General features: G+C 38.2%; 1 protein-coding gene across 3 annotated transcripts; it reads right to left on the bottom strand.

Annotated features, from left to right (window-relative positions):
* Positions 1 to 1,207: 1,207 nt before the first annotated feature.
* On the bottom strand, positions 1,208 to 6,430 carry LOC116246691 (nudix hydrolase 15, mitochondrial-like). 3 transcript variants are annotated; one of them, XM_031618512.2, is made up of 5 exons: positions 6,288 to 6,430; positions 5,825 to 6,198; positions 5,616 to 5,758; positions 2,555 to 2,674; positions 1,208 to 1,559 (listed from the first exon to the last, which is right to left on the bottom strand). In XM_031618512.2, exons 2-5 carry the CDS (start codon positions 6,186 to 6,188, stop codon positions 1,389 to 1,391), a joined length of 798 nt encoding a protein of 265 aa, XP_031474372.1. In that variant the 5' UTR covers positions 6,189 to 6,198; positions 6,288 to 6,430; the 3' UTR covers positions 1,208 to 1,388. The 3 variants fall into 3 exon arrangements, 2 of the variants coding, with proteins under 2 accessions (XP_031474372.1, XP_031474371.1); XM_031618511.2 differs by having other exon boundaries at positions 5,825 to 6,409; XR_007572361.1 differs by lacking the exon at positions 1,208 to 1,559 and adding an exon at positions 3,474 to 3,779 and having other exon boundaries at positions 2,545 to 2,674; positions 5,825 to 6,415.
* Positions 6,431 to 16,932: the final 10,502 nt, after the last annotated feature.

The following is a 16,932-nucleotide window of genomic DNA, read 5'->3' on the forward strand; positions in this document are numbered from 1 at the left end:
TCTAAAAACATGTAACAAATTATCTATCTTCCTCTTGAGTTCAGGAGGAGTCTTTGTGACCTCGAAAAGGCTGAAAACCTTTCTCTTTCTCTCTCACCCCTAAGGTTCAGAATTCAAGACTTGAGTGAACGGCAATACATCCATCAACTAAAGTATTATGCATTCACCATTTATTGTATATAAGAGTATCATCCATGTGAATCGAACTGACAACCATACTTTCACTGACCTGCCAACTCTAACCTGCCAACTCGACCAGTTATGCTACACCCTTTGAGACAAAATTTTAGAAATGTTAGAGTACCTCTTTGGGGTTCATGTTGGAACATCAAAACAGAGTGCAACGTTGAGCAAGAGCTTATGCATCATCGACTAGATACTAGAACTTGGGAATTCAAGAGATATAGGATGTTGTGGGGGTTTGAGCAGCTCGGTATCGAAATTGGACAAGCTTGAAACCGGTGTAGCCTATAGAAACCAGAATTCCAGAACAATATCATGGCTGTTCACACAGTGCATTGTTGCACCTTATTTGAACAGAACCTTTTCTTCCAAGAGATCCAGAGAAACGGATTCTTACGTCTAGATCTTCAATGAAGATTCCAAAAGATCAGCCAATAACCATGAGCTCAGTGAGTTCCTTGGCTAAAGTATTTCTTGACAGATCTTGGTTTCGGGCTTTCAGCTGTCTTCAGTAATATTGTGACAATCAATAACTTTACAAAGTTGTCAACCGGACTTTCATGAAGGAATGCAACATACAACTTGATTGCTGTCTTATTTTAGAGAAAATCACACAAGTATCATTGATCATTGCTAAATTCTTCCTAGGCAGATATCAAGTAGCTTTTTACCAAACCTCTTGGGGATAATCAGTTCCATTTTCTTACTTGCAAGATGCCTTTCATGAATGAACACAAAACAGAACTCGATTGTCAGTCTAATTTGAGGGCAGACAGCACAAGTATTACTGAAAAATTCAACCTAAGCAGACACTAAGTAGATACTTTACTAAAGCTCTTGGGTATGATCAGATCCAATTTCTTAATTCCAAGCTGCCCAAGTAATTTCCATGCAGCCATCATTTGTGGCAAGGAGTGAGTTGGTGGTAGTTGCACTATAATCATGGTAAGTAGAATTGCTTCTCATCTGGGAAAGGAAAAACTGAGATATTGAGGGGTTTTTCTAAAATTGACATACAGAACCATGGAGACAAATGAAATTACCATTTATTATCGATTTGGTAAGTAAATTTTTTTGTGATCCCACCATCTATAGGACTCACCTTCGATTTTGTACAATACATAAATGAGTAGTGTCATATTCTTTCTTCAGATCACTATGACAATGATCTTTGAGATGGATAACGTTCCTCTGACAATCAAATCCTATAGCCTAAATCCCGGATGCCTTTTGAAGACAAAGGATGCAACTTGAATTAATATTCTAGCAGTTAAACCCCATACAATGAACTCACCCTGTTCAGATTTGAAATTAAAGTAATGAATCTTGATCTTCGTTCCCATCCATTCTTTCTCCTCCCACCTCCTGTTCTCATCCTGCAAAAACAGTCTTTGCCATAACCAATTCCCTGACTCGATAAATTTAATGTTATGTTTCTTGTGAACAGTAGAGTGAAGTAAGTTTTATCTAACAAATACCAAGATAATTTGCAAAGACAACCAATACATCAGATTAAAATTGATAATCTAGGCTTCAGGAAAAAATGTTTATGTTAGATATATTTTTCAAGTTATACTACTATTTTGAGATGTTTTTTCTCTTCCTATTGCACCACTTCAAAGACACCTTTTCTCCGTCATCCATTATTGTGTTAGAAAAGGAAGAAGACAATATACAATTTAGTTATTTTCTTAAACAAGATCCAGTTTAATACGTCTTTTTTTTTCTTTATGACAAGTGTCAGCCCTGTGAGCTCAGCCTTAGGAGGCACACAACATGGGAAAGCCCAGGCAAAAAATTGGCAGGGTTGAGACTTAATTTGTGGTCTTCAAGACACCCTTCACATTATGCTCCTATCACCTGCTCCTCCAGAACATACATATAATATGTTCTGTAAAACTATTTTTGAAATCTTCTCTAACTCTATATACTGAACTTCATGATTCAAAACTTAAAAATCATCAGTTGGATTTCACCTTCTCTTATATATACATACATGCACAGGCACACACACACACATAAAAAAAATAAATTGATGTGAGAGCTGGTTCCTAGTTTTGTATCACGATAACCAAAAATGCATAATCAAATTTTTTTTTTTAAAAGAAAAAAAAGATATCCAAAATTAGTTTATGAAATACATCCTATCTGCTATGTATGTTTGAGCTCCGTTACAAATTTCGCTTGAGATGTTCATACTTCATAGGCCTCAATCTCACAGTTTTTATGCACAAAAACAAATGAGAGTAAAAGGCATTTTTATTTTATTTTCAGAAAATATCAACAGAAACACATTCTTGTTTCCATGGATTTATCCAAATACTACCAAAGTCAACTTGTAGCAAGGGGTAGAAAAGGTATGAAATAAGACCTTGAGAAACATTTCAAGTGGCACATCGAATATGGCATCCACTTCTGTCCTGTTTGCAGAGAGTTTCAATGAATCCACATGAGAAAGCCTACCAATCACTGGAATAACAGTGATCATATGCTGCATGTCAAGTAGAGGAGAAACCAATGTCATTGAGAGTTTCTTGTATATCTTCTTTACTTTATTAAAACTTTACAACACCAATTTAACTAGGGGAACACTGCCATAAGTTGAACCTTTCGGAGATATGATACAAATGAAATGTAAGGATTCAGCCTATCAAACTACTTAAGAAAGAAGCCCAGAGACAGATAAAGGAATACCAATTAATGAGATTTGGGATTTTTTCACCATACGGTTTCTTGATTTTTCTATCATGCTTGATTTTAACAAACAATCCCTACTGTTTCATTAATTCTAGCAAAGGGGTTTCTAAGATTAGCAAGTATCTATCGACCCTATATAAGAGATAAGAGCAGGGAAAATGATGGTGACGCCCTCATACAAGGATCATACTGAAAAATGAATCAAGGTAGGAATAGCTTCTCACATGAATATAATTACGAGCTTGTACAATCATCAACTATCGATCATCAAATTTAAAGACCGGTTTGCTGATTCTTGGAAATAGCAAAGTATTTTCTTAGGAAATTGTATAGTAGGAATGTTTTTTCTGTATGACTCACCATGAAACATTTTGAATAAAATACAAAACTGTTATTTAAAAAAGAAAGAAGGAAAAAAGACTGACAGAGTAAAAACTCCTTTTGTGTATATCTATGAATATTAAGATTCTCACTGTTTCTTTAGGAGGAAGATGACTTCGAAGAGTGTCATATTTAGCCCAATAATAATTGCGAGCAGATTTTTTAAAAAAGAGAAGCTGCAGGATCAATTAACATATGCAATGTCTTGGTACCTCAGGACCATTCAGACTCGATGGATTTCAAAACCGGGATTCAAATTCCAGAATCTTTGTCTGACACCTTGCCTCATACTCAGACCAAAAGTTCCATGAGTTTGGGAGATTTGAAAGGTGCTAGATAACCACAGATAAAACCCTCCCTGTCTGACCTTAAAAAAGGACTTTCAGCATGCAAACTAAAGAGAGTTGAGCCTAAATATGACTGAAATCAGACTGCAGATATATCTCTCCTAATTGGCTGCCAGAGCGATTGACAAAACTTGGATTTTGATGTGGAGCAGCTTCCACGTCAAGAAGTCCCTGCAACATCAGATATGAGACTCTTAAATGCACCCTTTCTGAATTTCAGAGGAGATCAGACATGCAGATTGAGGTATGGTGCAGAGAATGATAAGTCGCTTACTCAATCAAGCAACCTGAGGCCCTTGAAGCTTAGGTCATCAATGCTATTGTCAAAGGATCAGTCAATTGAATTGTCTTGCTGATAAGTGATAATACTATATAAAATTTTAAAAAATTAAGATTCTAAAACACACTGAGTGCATTGCACATCTATATTTCTACTTCATACTAAAAGTGCAAGAAGCAAACATCATTTTCTACCCTGTTATGGTTGAGATTACAAGTTACCGCAAGTATCTGTTCAATGATCAAACTCTATGTTGTCAAAAGCTCATCCAGGGTCCCTAAACTCTATGGCTAGTTTGGTTGCTCAAACTAAGTGGCCAAGGGTGACCGGAATAGCTAGTGCACCTGGGCCTCAATTTGCTTAGGCATGTCTAAGACTCTAACCATGTTCACATGTGGGCATGAGGACACAAGGTAAGATTGCAAGTTTGAAACCCCATTTCTCCTCTTTCTTTTTCGCTTGCCAACACCACCACCACCACCCACATCCGCCACACCCCCCCACCCACCCACCTACCCCCACCTTTTCTGTTTTCTTTTCTTTGTTCAAACTTCAACCTCTATTGATTTTAATTCATGTTTTACACCATCCTTCTCGTCACATTCTTTCTTCTTTTTTTATCTGTTCTGGTTTTCCCTTTTTGTTTCTTTTTCTTTTTCTGCTACAGCTGCACATTTCCTTCTCCGCATGTCACCTTTTAATTAGTGACCTGGTATTTTTGTTAGATACTGCACTTTTGTAGCTACTATTATGGATGTTTGCTAATTTATAGCATACTTGGCAGATTTACCATTGGGTATTCGAAAAGCTGTTAGTGATTTGTCACTTAATTGCACACTTGTCATTTATTTTAGCATTGATCATTTACCCTATGGAGTTATCAATTATGGAATACAGGTAATTTTTTCTGCTATACGCATTTTCTTTGAGGTTGCTGATTGCTCTAGTATGTGCCAAGTTCCTAGGTCGCTTTTTTTAAGTTGTGGATTTAGTACATTGCCTTTTACAGGCATGTTATAGATACAAAACATGTACATTATGATCACTATTCAAAAATACATGCTAGTTAATGATTTTATCTTTGGGTTATATTTTCTTTTCTTTTCTTTTATTTTCTTTCGGATCCCCCCTTAGAGCTTCCTAGGCACTATTATTCCCAAGGAAGATGTTCCATAGGATGAAAAATAATCAGGAAGAATATTTTCCTATGCATGGCAGGTTAAACGTTTCGATTAAAAAAGTCAGAAAACTTTGCTGGAACAAAAAGTAAAAGGGAAAACTGCACAAGGTGCTTTGTAGAAGAGACTCATGCATGTAAAAAGGAAATAATCTCCTAATGAACTTCTAATCTGGCCTGCAGAAGGTAAAAAAACCAATACCTTTCATACGTGTGGAGAAATCAATTTTCCCCACTGTCATTAAGAATGATGAATTGGAAACGTTAGCAGAAATTTCAGACTTGTGATCAATGGATGCAAATTAAATGCGATGCAAGAATTTGGCAACCGCAATCTGAATCACATTGGTAGGATGAATTCGAATCGCGTTGAAGTTTTTCGACACCTGTCGAATGAATCAAAATCACGTTGTCTAGAAAGCAAAGACGATGAAATCAATGCCGTAGTTTCATATTATATCAGATGCAAGCAATGTGCAATTAGTATAGAGAGTAAGAGGAGAAAGTTGCGATCAAACAAAGGAAAATGTAGAAGAGAAAAGAACAAAACCTTTGACAAAAACGGTTCGAGGATGGCGGAGACAGTAACCAAGGAAGGGTCCAATCCAATCTCTTCTTTTGCTTCCCTCAGGGCCGTTTCTGTATCATCTGCGTCACCTTCCTCCGCTTTGCCTCCTGGCAGTGACACTTCTCCTGCAGTCTGCCCATTTCAGAGAGACACAGAGAGAGATATAAAGAGAAAGAGGGAGAGAGACTCACCAGAATGGGACGACAGGTTTGAGGATCTCTTTGTCAGGATCACACGAAGGTCTCCGGCGTCGTCCTCGAACACGAGCACCAAAACGGCCGCCCTCTTCTTAAGGAGGGAGGTATTGTTGTTGCTGTTCTTGGAGGAAGATTCAGGGGAGGTACCGATCGAATGCATCTGCCAAGGCAATCGTCCGACTGTCATTTCCTCTCCTTCTTCTATCCCTGCCATTGCTTCTGGATCTCCGTTTCCGTTCGATGGATTCTGTGCAGTTAGCCGTCTGTAGGAACAGAGCCCACATCCGAGTGGCGACTCTCTAATCCCCTTGTCTATGAGGTACACTCTTGCAGGGTACCCAAAAGAGGAAGCGGCCATTAAAGCCCTCCTGGCCCATACCGATGACGATGATGTCATTAGGCTCCGTTCTATGCTGTACCACAAGAACAATAAGATGGTTGGAGGAAACTCACTCACCTTCTTTAGATTAGGAGAAGGAAGAAAGCCAATTCGATGAGGAAGAAGAGGTTTGCCAGACGGGAACTGTCGTCGTCTCCAAGATTAACATTGACGATTCAAACGGCAGACAGACGTTGCTTTTTTTCAAGTCTAATTTAATCGGATTTGCACTCGGGTCCGATTTTTTTTTTTAACTGAATCCCAATTCAAGTAACTTAAAATCCTAGTTATTTCCATCCCTATAAAACAGCTTAAGTTACTCGCGATGCAAAATATAATCAAAACCATTATTTGCTTGTCAAGGTAATATAATAATACCATTAGTACATTCATTTAACTATGAGAATATAATATTTCTTTACAGACCCCAGTTCCAATCAAGAAGTGCGAACGCAAATCCAAGTAATAGTTGGATCCTACTTCAGTAGACCAATTCAAATGAATCTAGAACCTGTTGAAGTTTCAGGTGACTCCTTCACATTGACACCTTTAGATCATATGTTTGATTGCCTTAGGCCTGTTTGAATACATGGAACTTTACTCAGTTTACTGCAGTGCTGAAACTTGAGTTCAAATGCAGTGTAAAGTTCCGATTACTAATAAATAGGGAACTTCATGTAGTGTTTGATGGTCAGAAATTTTTAGAAAATAAAATTCAAATTTTCAGAATATTTTTGGTTTATTAAAAGCGTTTTTTTTTTTACCGTTAAAGTTGAAAACGGAAATTTATTTTTGGAAAAATGTTTCCATCAGGAGAAGTGAACCATTTTTCCGGAAATTTTTTTTTACCCGTTGGGGCAAGCTCGCGTCATCCTCAACGTTTCATCGGTCATCATCCTGCTCTTGCGTTTTCCTCCTTCCCCCATTCCCTGTCCCCTCCCATCACAGAGACCGTCTCTCCTCCGCTGGATGGCCGTAATCTTCCAGCCGCCCGCCGGTCAGCCCTCTGCCGCTCTTATCTCTCACTCTCTCTTTCTCTCACGCTCTCTCCTGCTGCCGCTGTGTTTTCCTCCTCCTTCTTCTTCCTCCTCTTCCTCTCCAAAGGGTTTCAGAGCAACCCACCGTTTCCACCATTTCCATCGATTCTTCCTCCCTCGCCATCAAACAATGAAATTTTGTTTCCAGCAAAATAATTTGAAGTTAACAAACACAATGTGGTTTTGAAAAGATGGAATTTTATTTCTCATTCACCAATTTCAAAAATAAATTTCTGAAAATTTTTTTCTAAAAACATATATTCAACCATCAAATGCTACCTTAGTGTTGGGAGTCTTGGAGCCATTATGAAACTTTAGTACCAGAACAGGTAGAACTTTAATGCTAAGAAAAAGTTTTTGTCTGTTAACTTCTCAATGCCTGAAAAAAAAGTTCCATGAATTCAAACAAATGGGGTCAATGAAATGTGGAACAAATATTCCTTAAAAAAAAGTAGGGGATACAAAATACTCTACAATTTGAAGCCCAAGTATTTAGTTCCATGTATTCAAACGGGCGTATGTTGGAGAGATCTCTTATGCACCATGTAGCACCCATTCAAATCCAAATAAAAAATTAAAACTTTTGAAATTTAATTTGTTCAGAAGCCAATTATGGCTTTAACGGTACTTTTCTCATACTTGCATGCTGGGCCAGCACATTCTCTAAACAAAACCAACAAAGTTGCAGAACTTTTAGCATCAATAATTAACTGGTTCTGCTTCATGTGAGAAGTACCGTGCTTTAGCCAATCAAAGGATGAAATTATAGAGCTTTATATGATGATGGCAGAGAGAGAATCAACTACTTGTAAAGAGATGAAGGAGTTTGGGCAATATCATCTGCAAAACTGCATAAGAAGCAAAAAAAAAAAAAAAAAAGATTACGGCTCAGTGCGCTTACAAGTCCATTTTTAAAGAGTAAAGAAAGTTGGAAATACCATTTTAAATCAACCTTGTTGCCCTTCATGATATGGCAACCCGAAATATTTCATTTTGGCAATATTCCTCTTCATTTTTTAATTTGGGATTTTGGAGGCAGATAAGTAAAGCATAAATTTGATATAGGAGCAGGACTAGAGGTCTAACCCAACTCATCATAATCAAATCTGAATTTGTTTACAAAAACTTGGTCTAAGTTCAAGTCCGAGATTGAATGTTTTTTTGAATTGAATCTGGTAGAGGCTGGATCTAACCCAAATTCCAACCATGTCCATCCCCATTTTCACCATTCATTTTTTATTATTATTATTATCTTCTAAACGAAATTTTACCTCTTGTGCCCAATCCATGCCTACAAGCCCTTTTCAAAGCCTTTCGAACAATAAAAAACCAAACGGGGGATTGGGTGGAATTGTGATTTCAAATTCTAATTCTTTTCAATTCCATGTGCATTCCAAACACATATAAAGAAGGAAATATTTTCCCATCTCTCTCCCTTCACTTGAAAATCCTTCCATCGTCTCTGTGGGCTCGAAGCAGGCAGCCATTAAGTTCATTGTCATTATGATTTCGTAACCAAGTAGTCTCTCCTCCTTGATATACCAAAACAAAAGAGTGAATATCATTTTGTGAAGATCATTCCATTCCACTTTTGGTCAGGGGCTCAGAAGAAAGGCTAGCTATATGCTTAACACATGCAAGTAGAATGTTGTTTTCGGGGAGCTGACCCATCATCTGAGCAAGCAGCACCCGTAACACTGTCTTATCAAATGAACTAATCAAAACGGAAGATAAGCACACTCGCTTCGCATTGGTTTCCCTTGAGTCATGGCATTTTCAAGCCTTCACTATATTATGCTCTGAAATTTGACAGAAGCTACTAGCCATGTTTCTGAACCTGCACCAGCCAAGTACTTTCCTGTAGTGTTGTTAACACCTGTGCACATCAGCCCATGTTGTGTTGGGTTGTGGCCATATGTCTGACCTACAAACTTATAAAGTATGAGAGGGTCCACTCATGTGTTATGTTAATTAGTTATAACCTTTTTATATCTAAAACTGAAAGGGTTGTAACTCACTTGCTTTGTAACTGCCCAGTTAGGCATACGGGGAATTCAAGGAAGCTTATTTTATAAGCCCAGCATCCATTTTGTATGAGTAGAATTTTCAGAGGGCTCCTTGAAGCAAACCCATAAATTCTCAAACTCGCCATTTTTGCTTTCTTGTTCTCTCTCTCTCTCTCTCTCTCTCTCTCTCTCCTTTTCTATCACTTTGTTAAGTTGCTTGTTGCAAGCTCAAAGTTCCAAGTTAATTCTGCATTATCATCCTCGATGAAACCATAAAACTCCATCATATTGGTACTCACTTTTTTATAGATTCAGGAATTTTGTTTCGGTTGCAAATTGTTATCCTGCATTTGAAATTGTTTCCATGCATCTCAAGCCATGGCTTTTGGCTAGTGAGCTGCCTTGGGATTCTCTATCGGTGTGTTTAGAGTCTACCCTTTCTTTGTTACTATAAATTTCACGTGTTCACTCATTCTGGGTGAGGAGGAGGAAGAGATTTGAGATTTCATCCTACCACTTAGAGGAGAGCCGAACCTTCCACTCAACCCCTCGTATACTTAGGGTAGATGGCCTGCTTTTGGTGTTTTAAGATGTTGCACCCTCTTCACTTCAATTTGCACATTGGTGGCTCCTCATTTGCAGCATAGAAAGTTGACGCATCGAAGATTTTTGATTGATGGGCACACTCTTCCAGAAAAATTTAATGGTTGAGACATACCACTTTGTAAATAAGTGTGAAGCTATGGAAAACAAATATAGATGGCCTACTTTTGGTGCTTTAAGATGCCGCACCCGATGCACTTCAACTTGCACATCAGTGGCTCCTCATTTGCAGCACAGTAAATTGACGCTCCGAAGATTTCTGGTTGACGGGCACACCCTTCCAAAGAAATTTAATGGTTGAGGCATACCACTTTATAAATAAGTGTGTAGCTATGGAAAACAAATATAGATAGTCTGCTTCCAGTGCTTTAGGATGTCGTATCTGATGCACTTCAACTTGCACATCAGTGACTCCTCATTTGCAGCATAGAAAATTGACGCTCTGAAGATTTATGGTTGACGGGCACACCCTTCCAAAGAAATTTAATGGTTGAGGCATACCACTTTGTAAATAAGTGTGTAGCTATGAAAAACAAATATGGATGACCTACTTTTGGTGTTTTAGGATGTCGTAGCCGATGCACTTCAACTTACACATCAGTGGCTTCTCATTTGCAACATAAAAAATTTGGAGCTCTGGAGATTTCTGGTTGACGGGCACACCCTTCCAAAGAAATTTAATAGTTGAGACATACCACTTTGGTAAAAAAGTGTGTAGCTATGGAAAATAAATATGAATGGCCTACTTTTGGTGTTTTATGATGTCGTACTCAATGCATTTCAACTTGCACATCAGTGGCTTCTCATTTGCAACATAGAAAATTGATGCTCTGGAGATTTCTAGTTGACGGGCACACCCTTCCAAAGAAATTTAATGGTTGAGGCATACCACTTTGTAAATAAGTGTGTAGCTATGGAAAACAAATATGGATGGCCTACGTTTGATGTTTTAAGATACTGTACCCACTGCACTCCAATTGCACATCGGTGGCTCCTCATTTGTAGCACAGAAAATTGAAGCTCTTCAGATTTTTGGTTGACAGGCACACCCTTCCAAAGAAATTTAGTGGTTGAAGTATACCACTTTGTAAATAAGAGTGTAGCTATGGAAGACAAATGTGGATGGCCTACTTTTGGTGTTTTAGAATGTCATACCCAATGCACTTCAACTTGCATATCAGTGGCTCCTTATTTGCAGCATAAAAAATTGAAGCTCTGGAGATTTCTGATGGACGGGCACACCCTTCAAAAGAAATTGAATGGTTGAAGCATATCACTTTGTAAATAAGCGTGTAGCTATGAAAAACAAATATGGATGGCCTACTTTTGGTGTTTTAGGAGGTCGTACCTGATGCACTTCAACTTGCACATCAGTGGCTCCTCATTTGCAGCATAGAAAATTGATGCTCCAGAGATTTCTGGTTGATGGGCACACCCTTCCAAAGAAATTTAATGGTTGACGCATACCACTTTGTAAATAAGTGTGTAGCTATGGAAAACAAATATGTAAATAAATAATTTGTATGTATTTATAAGGGCAATTGCCTATACAAGCTCACATGTGCCAGCTCTGTAAAAGGACGAGACCCAATAACGGTTTTGATTGGCGCCAATGTACCAAGCCAACTCGGCATGTATCAGCCTCTCTTTCTGTGTGGTCTGATTCTCAAGGCCACGCAGCCATCGCTTCCCTCCCTATACCGTGAAGCCATGTGTCGTATTTTCGGCACCCTTGACCATTTGTCCTTCTCTGAAAGCTTGAGTGCAACATAATGCGAGGAAGAAATGGGTTTGGCAAGTGCCTATCATCTTTTGGATTCATTGCTGGTTCCATTGGCTGTAAAGCAACGTGGGACACCTTTTCCTTCATCCTCCTCTCGTAGCGTTTTCAACCAACTGTGCTGTTTGAGAGAAAGATAGTCGGTATGTCCATAAGCTTGCAGCCAAATGGCAGCTCTGAGAAATGGACGGTGCTATCTTTTTGAAGCCGAAGGCATCATAATTTATTTCTGCAATTTTAAGGACACAACTCAGTGTAAGGGTAGATATGCATGAAAATTTGAATATATAAAAAAGTTCCTACAGTACCCCAAAGAGTTGGAAGCTTCATTCCTTTTTTCCGTCTAGGGCTGCTTCAGGATTAGGATAATTGTTATTTAAGTGGCAAAGCTAAAAAATTATTTAATCAGTCACAAAAATATAAATATAAACATGCAAGAGGAACTGTGTGTGTATCACTTTTTAACTTCCTTTTTAGACGTTATATAAAAAAAATTGATAATAAATGTAATAGTTTTAACGAGAGAAAATAAAAATGGTGAATTTTCTTAAGTTGGATATCGTGTAAAACAAGTATGAATTTTAAAATTACTAAAAAAGAAAAATTAACTTTTCTTAGCAAAGGTAAAATAGTGCTTCTATGGGGAGCGTCTCTTTTTTTATACTTTATTCTAAAATTAGAAAATAAAATTACTAGTGTTCAAAATGTTGCAAAATAATCAGATTTGAAAAAACCTTGAAAGCAGAGAAGAGAAGTTAGGCAGATTGCAACTAATCTATGCCAAATAGACCCTGTGTTTTCAGTTCTTTGTCACCTTCAACAGTCCAACTTGAGTTTGAGCATGAATCCCACTAAAGGTGCACCTACTCTACGTAGGCATCGATGCAGTCTTGGAGCCAAGAGACTTGAGAAAACAACTGGAAGAGGGGTTCTTATACGTAGGGGCAGAGCCAAGGTAGGGCTCACTTGGCCCTGGCTCTACCTCAAAAAAAAAAATTTAATTATATGTAAATTTTAGAAAATTTCACTTGTTCTATATAATTTTTTTTTAAATGATATTTAGGCCCTAATCAAAATTTAAAAACTTTAATTCAACCCCAATCAAAATTTAAAAACTTTAATTCGCCCCCCTTCATGATAAGTTTAGTTTCTGACTCCATCCGTGCTTATACTTATCCTAAAAACAGTATGTATGAGGGCAATAGGACGTCCCAGAGCTACTTAAAGCCTACAAAAGTATTTCTAGAAAACTTTGATCCATTTGCAACCATGCCCAGAAGATATGCTGCCCAAACAGGACTTGCTCTCAAGATTAGTTAAGGCCTTCCCTTATGGGCTTTTGTGGCTTCAAATACTCTTCTTTATTAGGTTTCTCGCAGAGAGACTTTGTCACTAACTCGCTTGGCAATGGCACAAAGCAAGAAGGTTGACGGACATATGAGAATCGAACTAACAACTAGCCATATACCTGTCTACCTCCGACTCCTAGGGCATAAGTTTTCACTTGTGGAAAAACTTTCATATGTATATGTATTTGCATGAGGGGTTTTTTCTCACATGCAACCTAATTTTGGATCCTCAAAAAGATCTTAAACCCTTCAAACACAGAACTAAATGGTTTAGGGTGCCACTCTGTAATAAATAAATCATGTGGGTCCGTGTGAGCAACTGTCGGCACGAGCCCATGCCCGGGCTCTTGACCGCGGCCTACTAGTGGGGGCCCTCCCAAGTTATGCTTCGGGTTGGGTTCCAATTCTGAAGATTCTGTGAACCCAAAAAGCGGCACACACAAGGTGGAGTAGGGCTCTTGGCTTCCACATGCGCCACCGCCACTTTCCATTCAGGCGTGCATCTCTTTTTGGTCCTTGCCCAAAAGCATCACCCCACTAGAGCATACATACCACTCTTTTGTTCTCTGTTAAAAAAAAAGAGAGAGAGAGAGAGAGAGCAGAAGACTTCTTTACAAGTCTTTTTGCACTTTATGAGATGATATCATTGTCAAGAAATTATGTGCGTATAAAGTATGTAAATGGGTAGAGACAAATAGGCAATCTAGGTCCGCATCTTCCCCCACTTACATTTTTCAAATCATTGATAATCTATCATGCTCTCCCCAACATTCTCAACCCAATCTTCCATCTTAGGCCTCAATAACCCAATCAGAAAGCAGCAAATAGTTAGCTCCAAGTCCCCACTTTTGATGCATTTGCAATATGGATCTGATATATATATATGTGTGTGTGTTCAAGGAAAGAGCTTAGTAGTGGAGCCACATGTTGCCCACACCAATCTGCAAATTTTCTTTATTTTAATAAAAGTTCCTTCAATTATTTTCTTCTTGGTATATATTAGTTCCTTTAAGGCAGTTTTGGAACAGTGTTATTATTTCATGAATCTACCAAAAAAAAATGCAAATTCATGAAACACTTGTTATGTTGTTCTATTTATTAGCGTGAATTTATGCAGTAGTTATAAAGTATTGTTGTCAAACCGCCTCTAAATGTTGGGTTTCGGTTCGGATGACCCCGTCCCCTGTTCGAATTTCACCAAGCCCACCTTTGGCCGGTGGGCTCCAAAAGCCTTGCACTTGCACTCACTAGAACAGAATGCTGCAACTCTGGATTTTCGAAACCCAACTCATAATGTACAACTCCTCCTAGAGTTACGGATACGGCGACTGGATCTAAAACTTGGTAGCCCAAGTATCGAGCCCAGCCAACTTCAGTGAACGGAATACGGCAATGAATAGTGTCGATCAACACTGGGCAGAGAATTGCAGAAGCAAATGGAATCCTGAAAAAGAACTCAAATTATACTTCTATATATGCCATTTTCTTTATATCTCAACCTGATTCACCTGTCAACCTCTCTCTCTCTCTCTCTCTCTCTATATATATATATATATATATATATATATATATATATATATATATATATATATATATATATATATATGCACACACACATTAGCAGAATGAAAGACATTTTTTCCCTGATTGTTTTAGTCTCTCTCTCTCTCTCTCTCTCTCTCTCTCTCTCTCTCTCTCTCTATGAAAGACAAAATTGCCATGGTTATTTTGAAAGAACTTATTGTAACGGCAGAAGACAAAATAAATAAAGAAATAAAAATAAAGAAAACGACATGTCAATGCATGAAAGTGCTTGTATTTCCCTGATATTAACTGAAAATTCTACTAAAATGCTACGGATATTGACAACACTGGCCAACTCTCCGAAACTAGAAAAAGGCGAAAATTTGAGAAAACGCAGAACCGCTGGTTCTGATGGGTATTTCCTCTTTCTCCCCCGCACCTTCTAATCTACCTTTGAACCCACCACGTTCTCTTTTATTCAAGATAAAATCCACGATTCCCCATCTCTTCTTCCCTTCCTTTTCTCTGGCTCCCCATAAATGGTGTCCCCATAAGAGAACAAAATTCTCGCCACACGTTCTTCTGAAAAGAGAAAAAAAACAAAGAAAAAGAACTCTTCCACTAACGAGTTTCAACATTCAATGACTCCACATTCAATCACTAAGCTCATTCTTTTTTTTAAATTCGTTTATTTGTTTTGTGTGGTGGCGGATGAGGGAAGAACACTAAAAGTTGTTTTTTTCAACTATATAAAATTATATCACATTTAGTGGAACTACTTGTAGGCTAGCTAGCTAGGGCCAATTAGTCTTCTTTCCCATATTGATTTGGATATTCATTCAGTGGATTTCAGCTTCTACTCCATAATAAGTTGCCAAGAACCCTAGATCTTGTCCTTTTCAAGGAATAGAGGTATAAGATTTTTTTAGCATTTAATTTACATTTTCAATGTCATATCATGCTTCTTCTTATGAACTCTCATGCAAACAAGTTTTGGTGATGGGATCCTTCACATGTCAGTAATGATTCCCAACGAGCCTGGTACTCGGTGGGTAGTCAGGTACTCAGCTAGCGATGGCCGGGCTTGGGCTAGCTATTTGACATTCAGGTCTGCCTGATAAAAAAAAATTATCGGGCCAAGCTGGCCCCAGCCTGGTATTGGGGGCCTGACTCGGCTTGATATATGTATTTAAACATCATCTCGCCACATTTTTTATTTTGCTTTGTTCTCTTTCTCTCTCTCTCTCTTTATAATATATATATATATATCGACATGATGCTGACATATAAATTTTTAATGCATTGCTGATGGCTCCCTTAAAAACTTTTTGTGTGTGTATTTATGAGATATTAGAGTTTCAAATAAGGGTAGACATAGAACTGGGTGTCCAATAGATATGAAGTTGATGGTCAAACTCGACCCGATAACTACGCAATGCTTGAACTTCCGCCAAAGGCTTTGAGTCAACCCAAACGCAACTTTACATAGCCTTGGGGCAGCCGGGCCCAACCCGATGCTCACCCTTAGCTGACATACTTTTTCTATGCATCAGTAAATACTTGTGTTTGTTTTTTTACTGAGCATTGATGTTACCAGCCACAACAGTGGGACATCATTCAAGCTGCCATTCCCATGACAGAAAAAAAAAGTTTGGGGGAAGAGGGAATATTTGGAAGCAAACTAAATAAGGAAATTTTTACTTAAAGAGTACTACACCTTTTAGACTTAAGATGAAGAATATGGGTTTTTTTAAACAAGCCCAATATTTATAAAAAATTAATTTTGAAAAATAAAATTATATTAAAAATAATTAGGAAAAGACTATGAGCAACCCTATTTCCAACCCCACACCCAACAACCCTCTAACAAGTCAAGCTTGAAAGGAGAAAGGAGTGCTCGGCGGTGTCTGCCACTTAAAGCCGACCCCTACCGGCTACCGCCCACTCATTGAAAGCCTTTGACATGGCCTCGGAGCAACACCATAAAGTCATCTTTGATTGGATCTAAAATTTGAGGTGACTTGAAATCCATGGATTTGAAACCTTGTGGATAAGTAGGATGAGTATTTCATTCTACCACCTGCTATACTTCAACTTGAATATCATTGTTCCCCTTTTTGCAGCACAACGGTCGATACCAAAATGAAATTTAAAAAAAAATGAATATATAAATTTTAAATTGTTAAAATACAAAGGGGCCCATGGCCCCTACCAGGTCCACCTTGGCTCCGCCCTTGCATAAAAGGGCACAGACAACCAAATTGGTAGATCTAAACTATATCAATAGATTTCGCTCTGCCTCTTTGCCCACACGGTGTAGGAATGTTTTGGTACAGGCATCAGCCCAGTGTACGCCAAAGAAAAAGGCATATGACTCATGAGAATCGAAATGAAGATCAGAAATTTCAGCAGACCACCAGTTCG

The sequence above is a fragment of the Nymphaea colorata genome, chromosome 2 (genome assembly GCF_008831285.2).
Source record: "Nymphaea colorata isolate Beijing-Zhang1983 chromosome 2, ASM883128v2, whole genome shotgun sequence".
Lineage (NCBI taxonomy): Eukaryota > Viridiplantae > Streptophyta > Magnoliopsida > Nymphaeales > Nymphaeaceae > Nymphaea > Nymphaea colorata.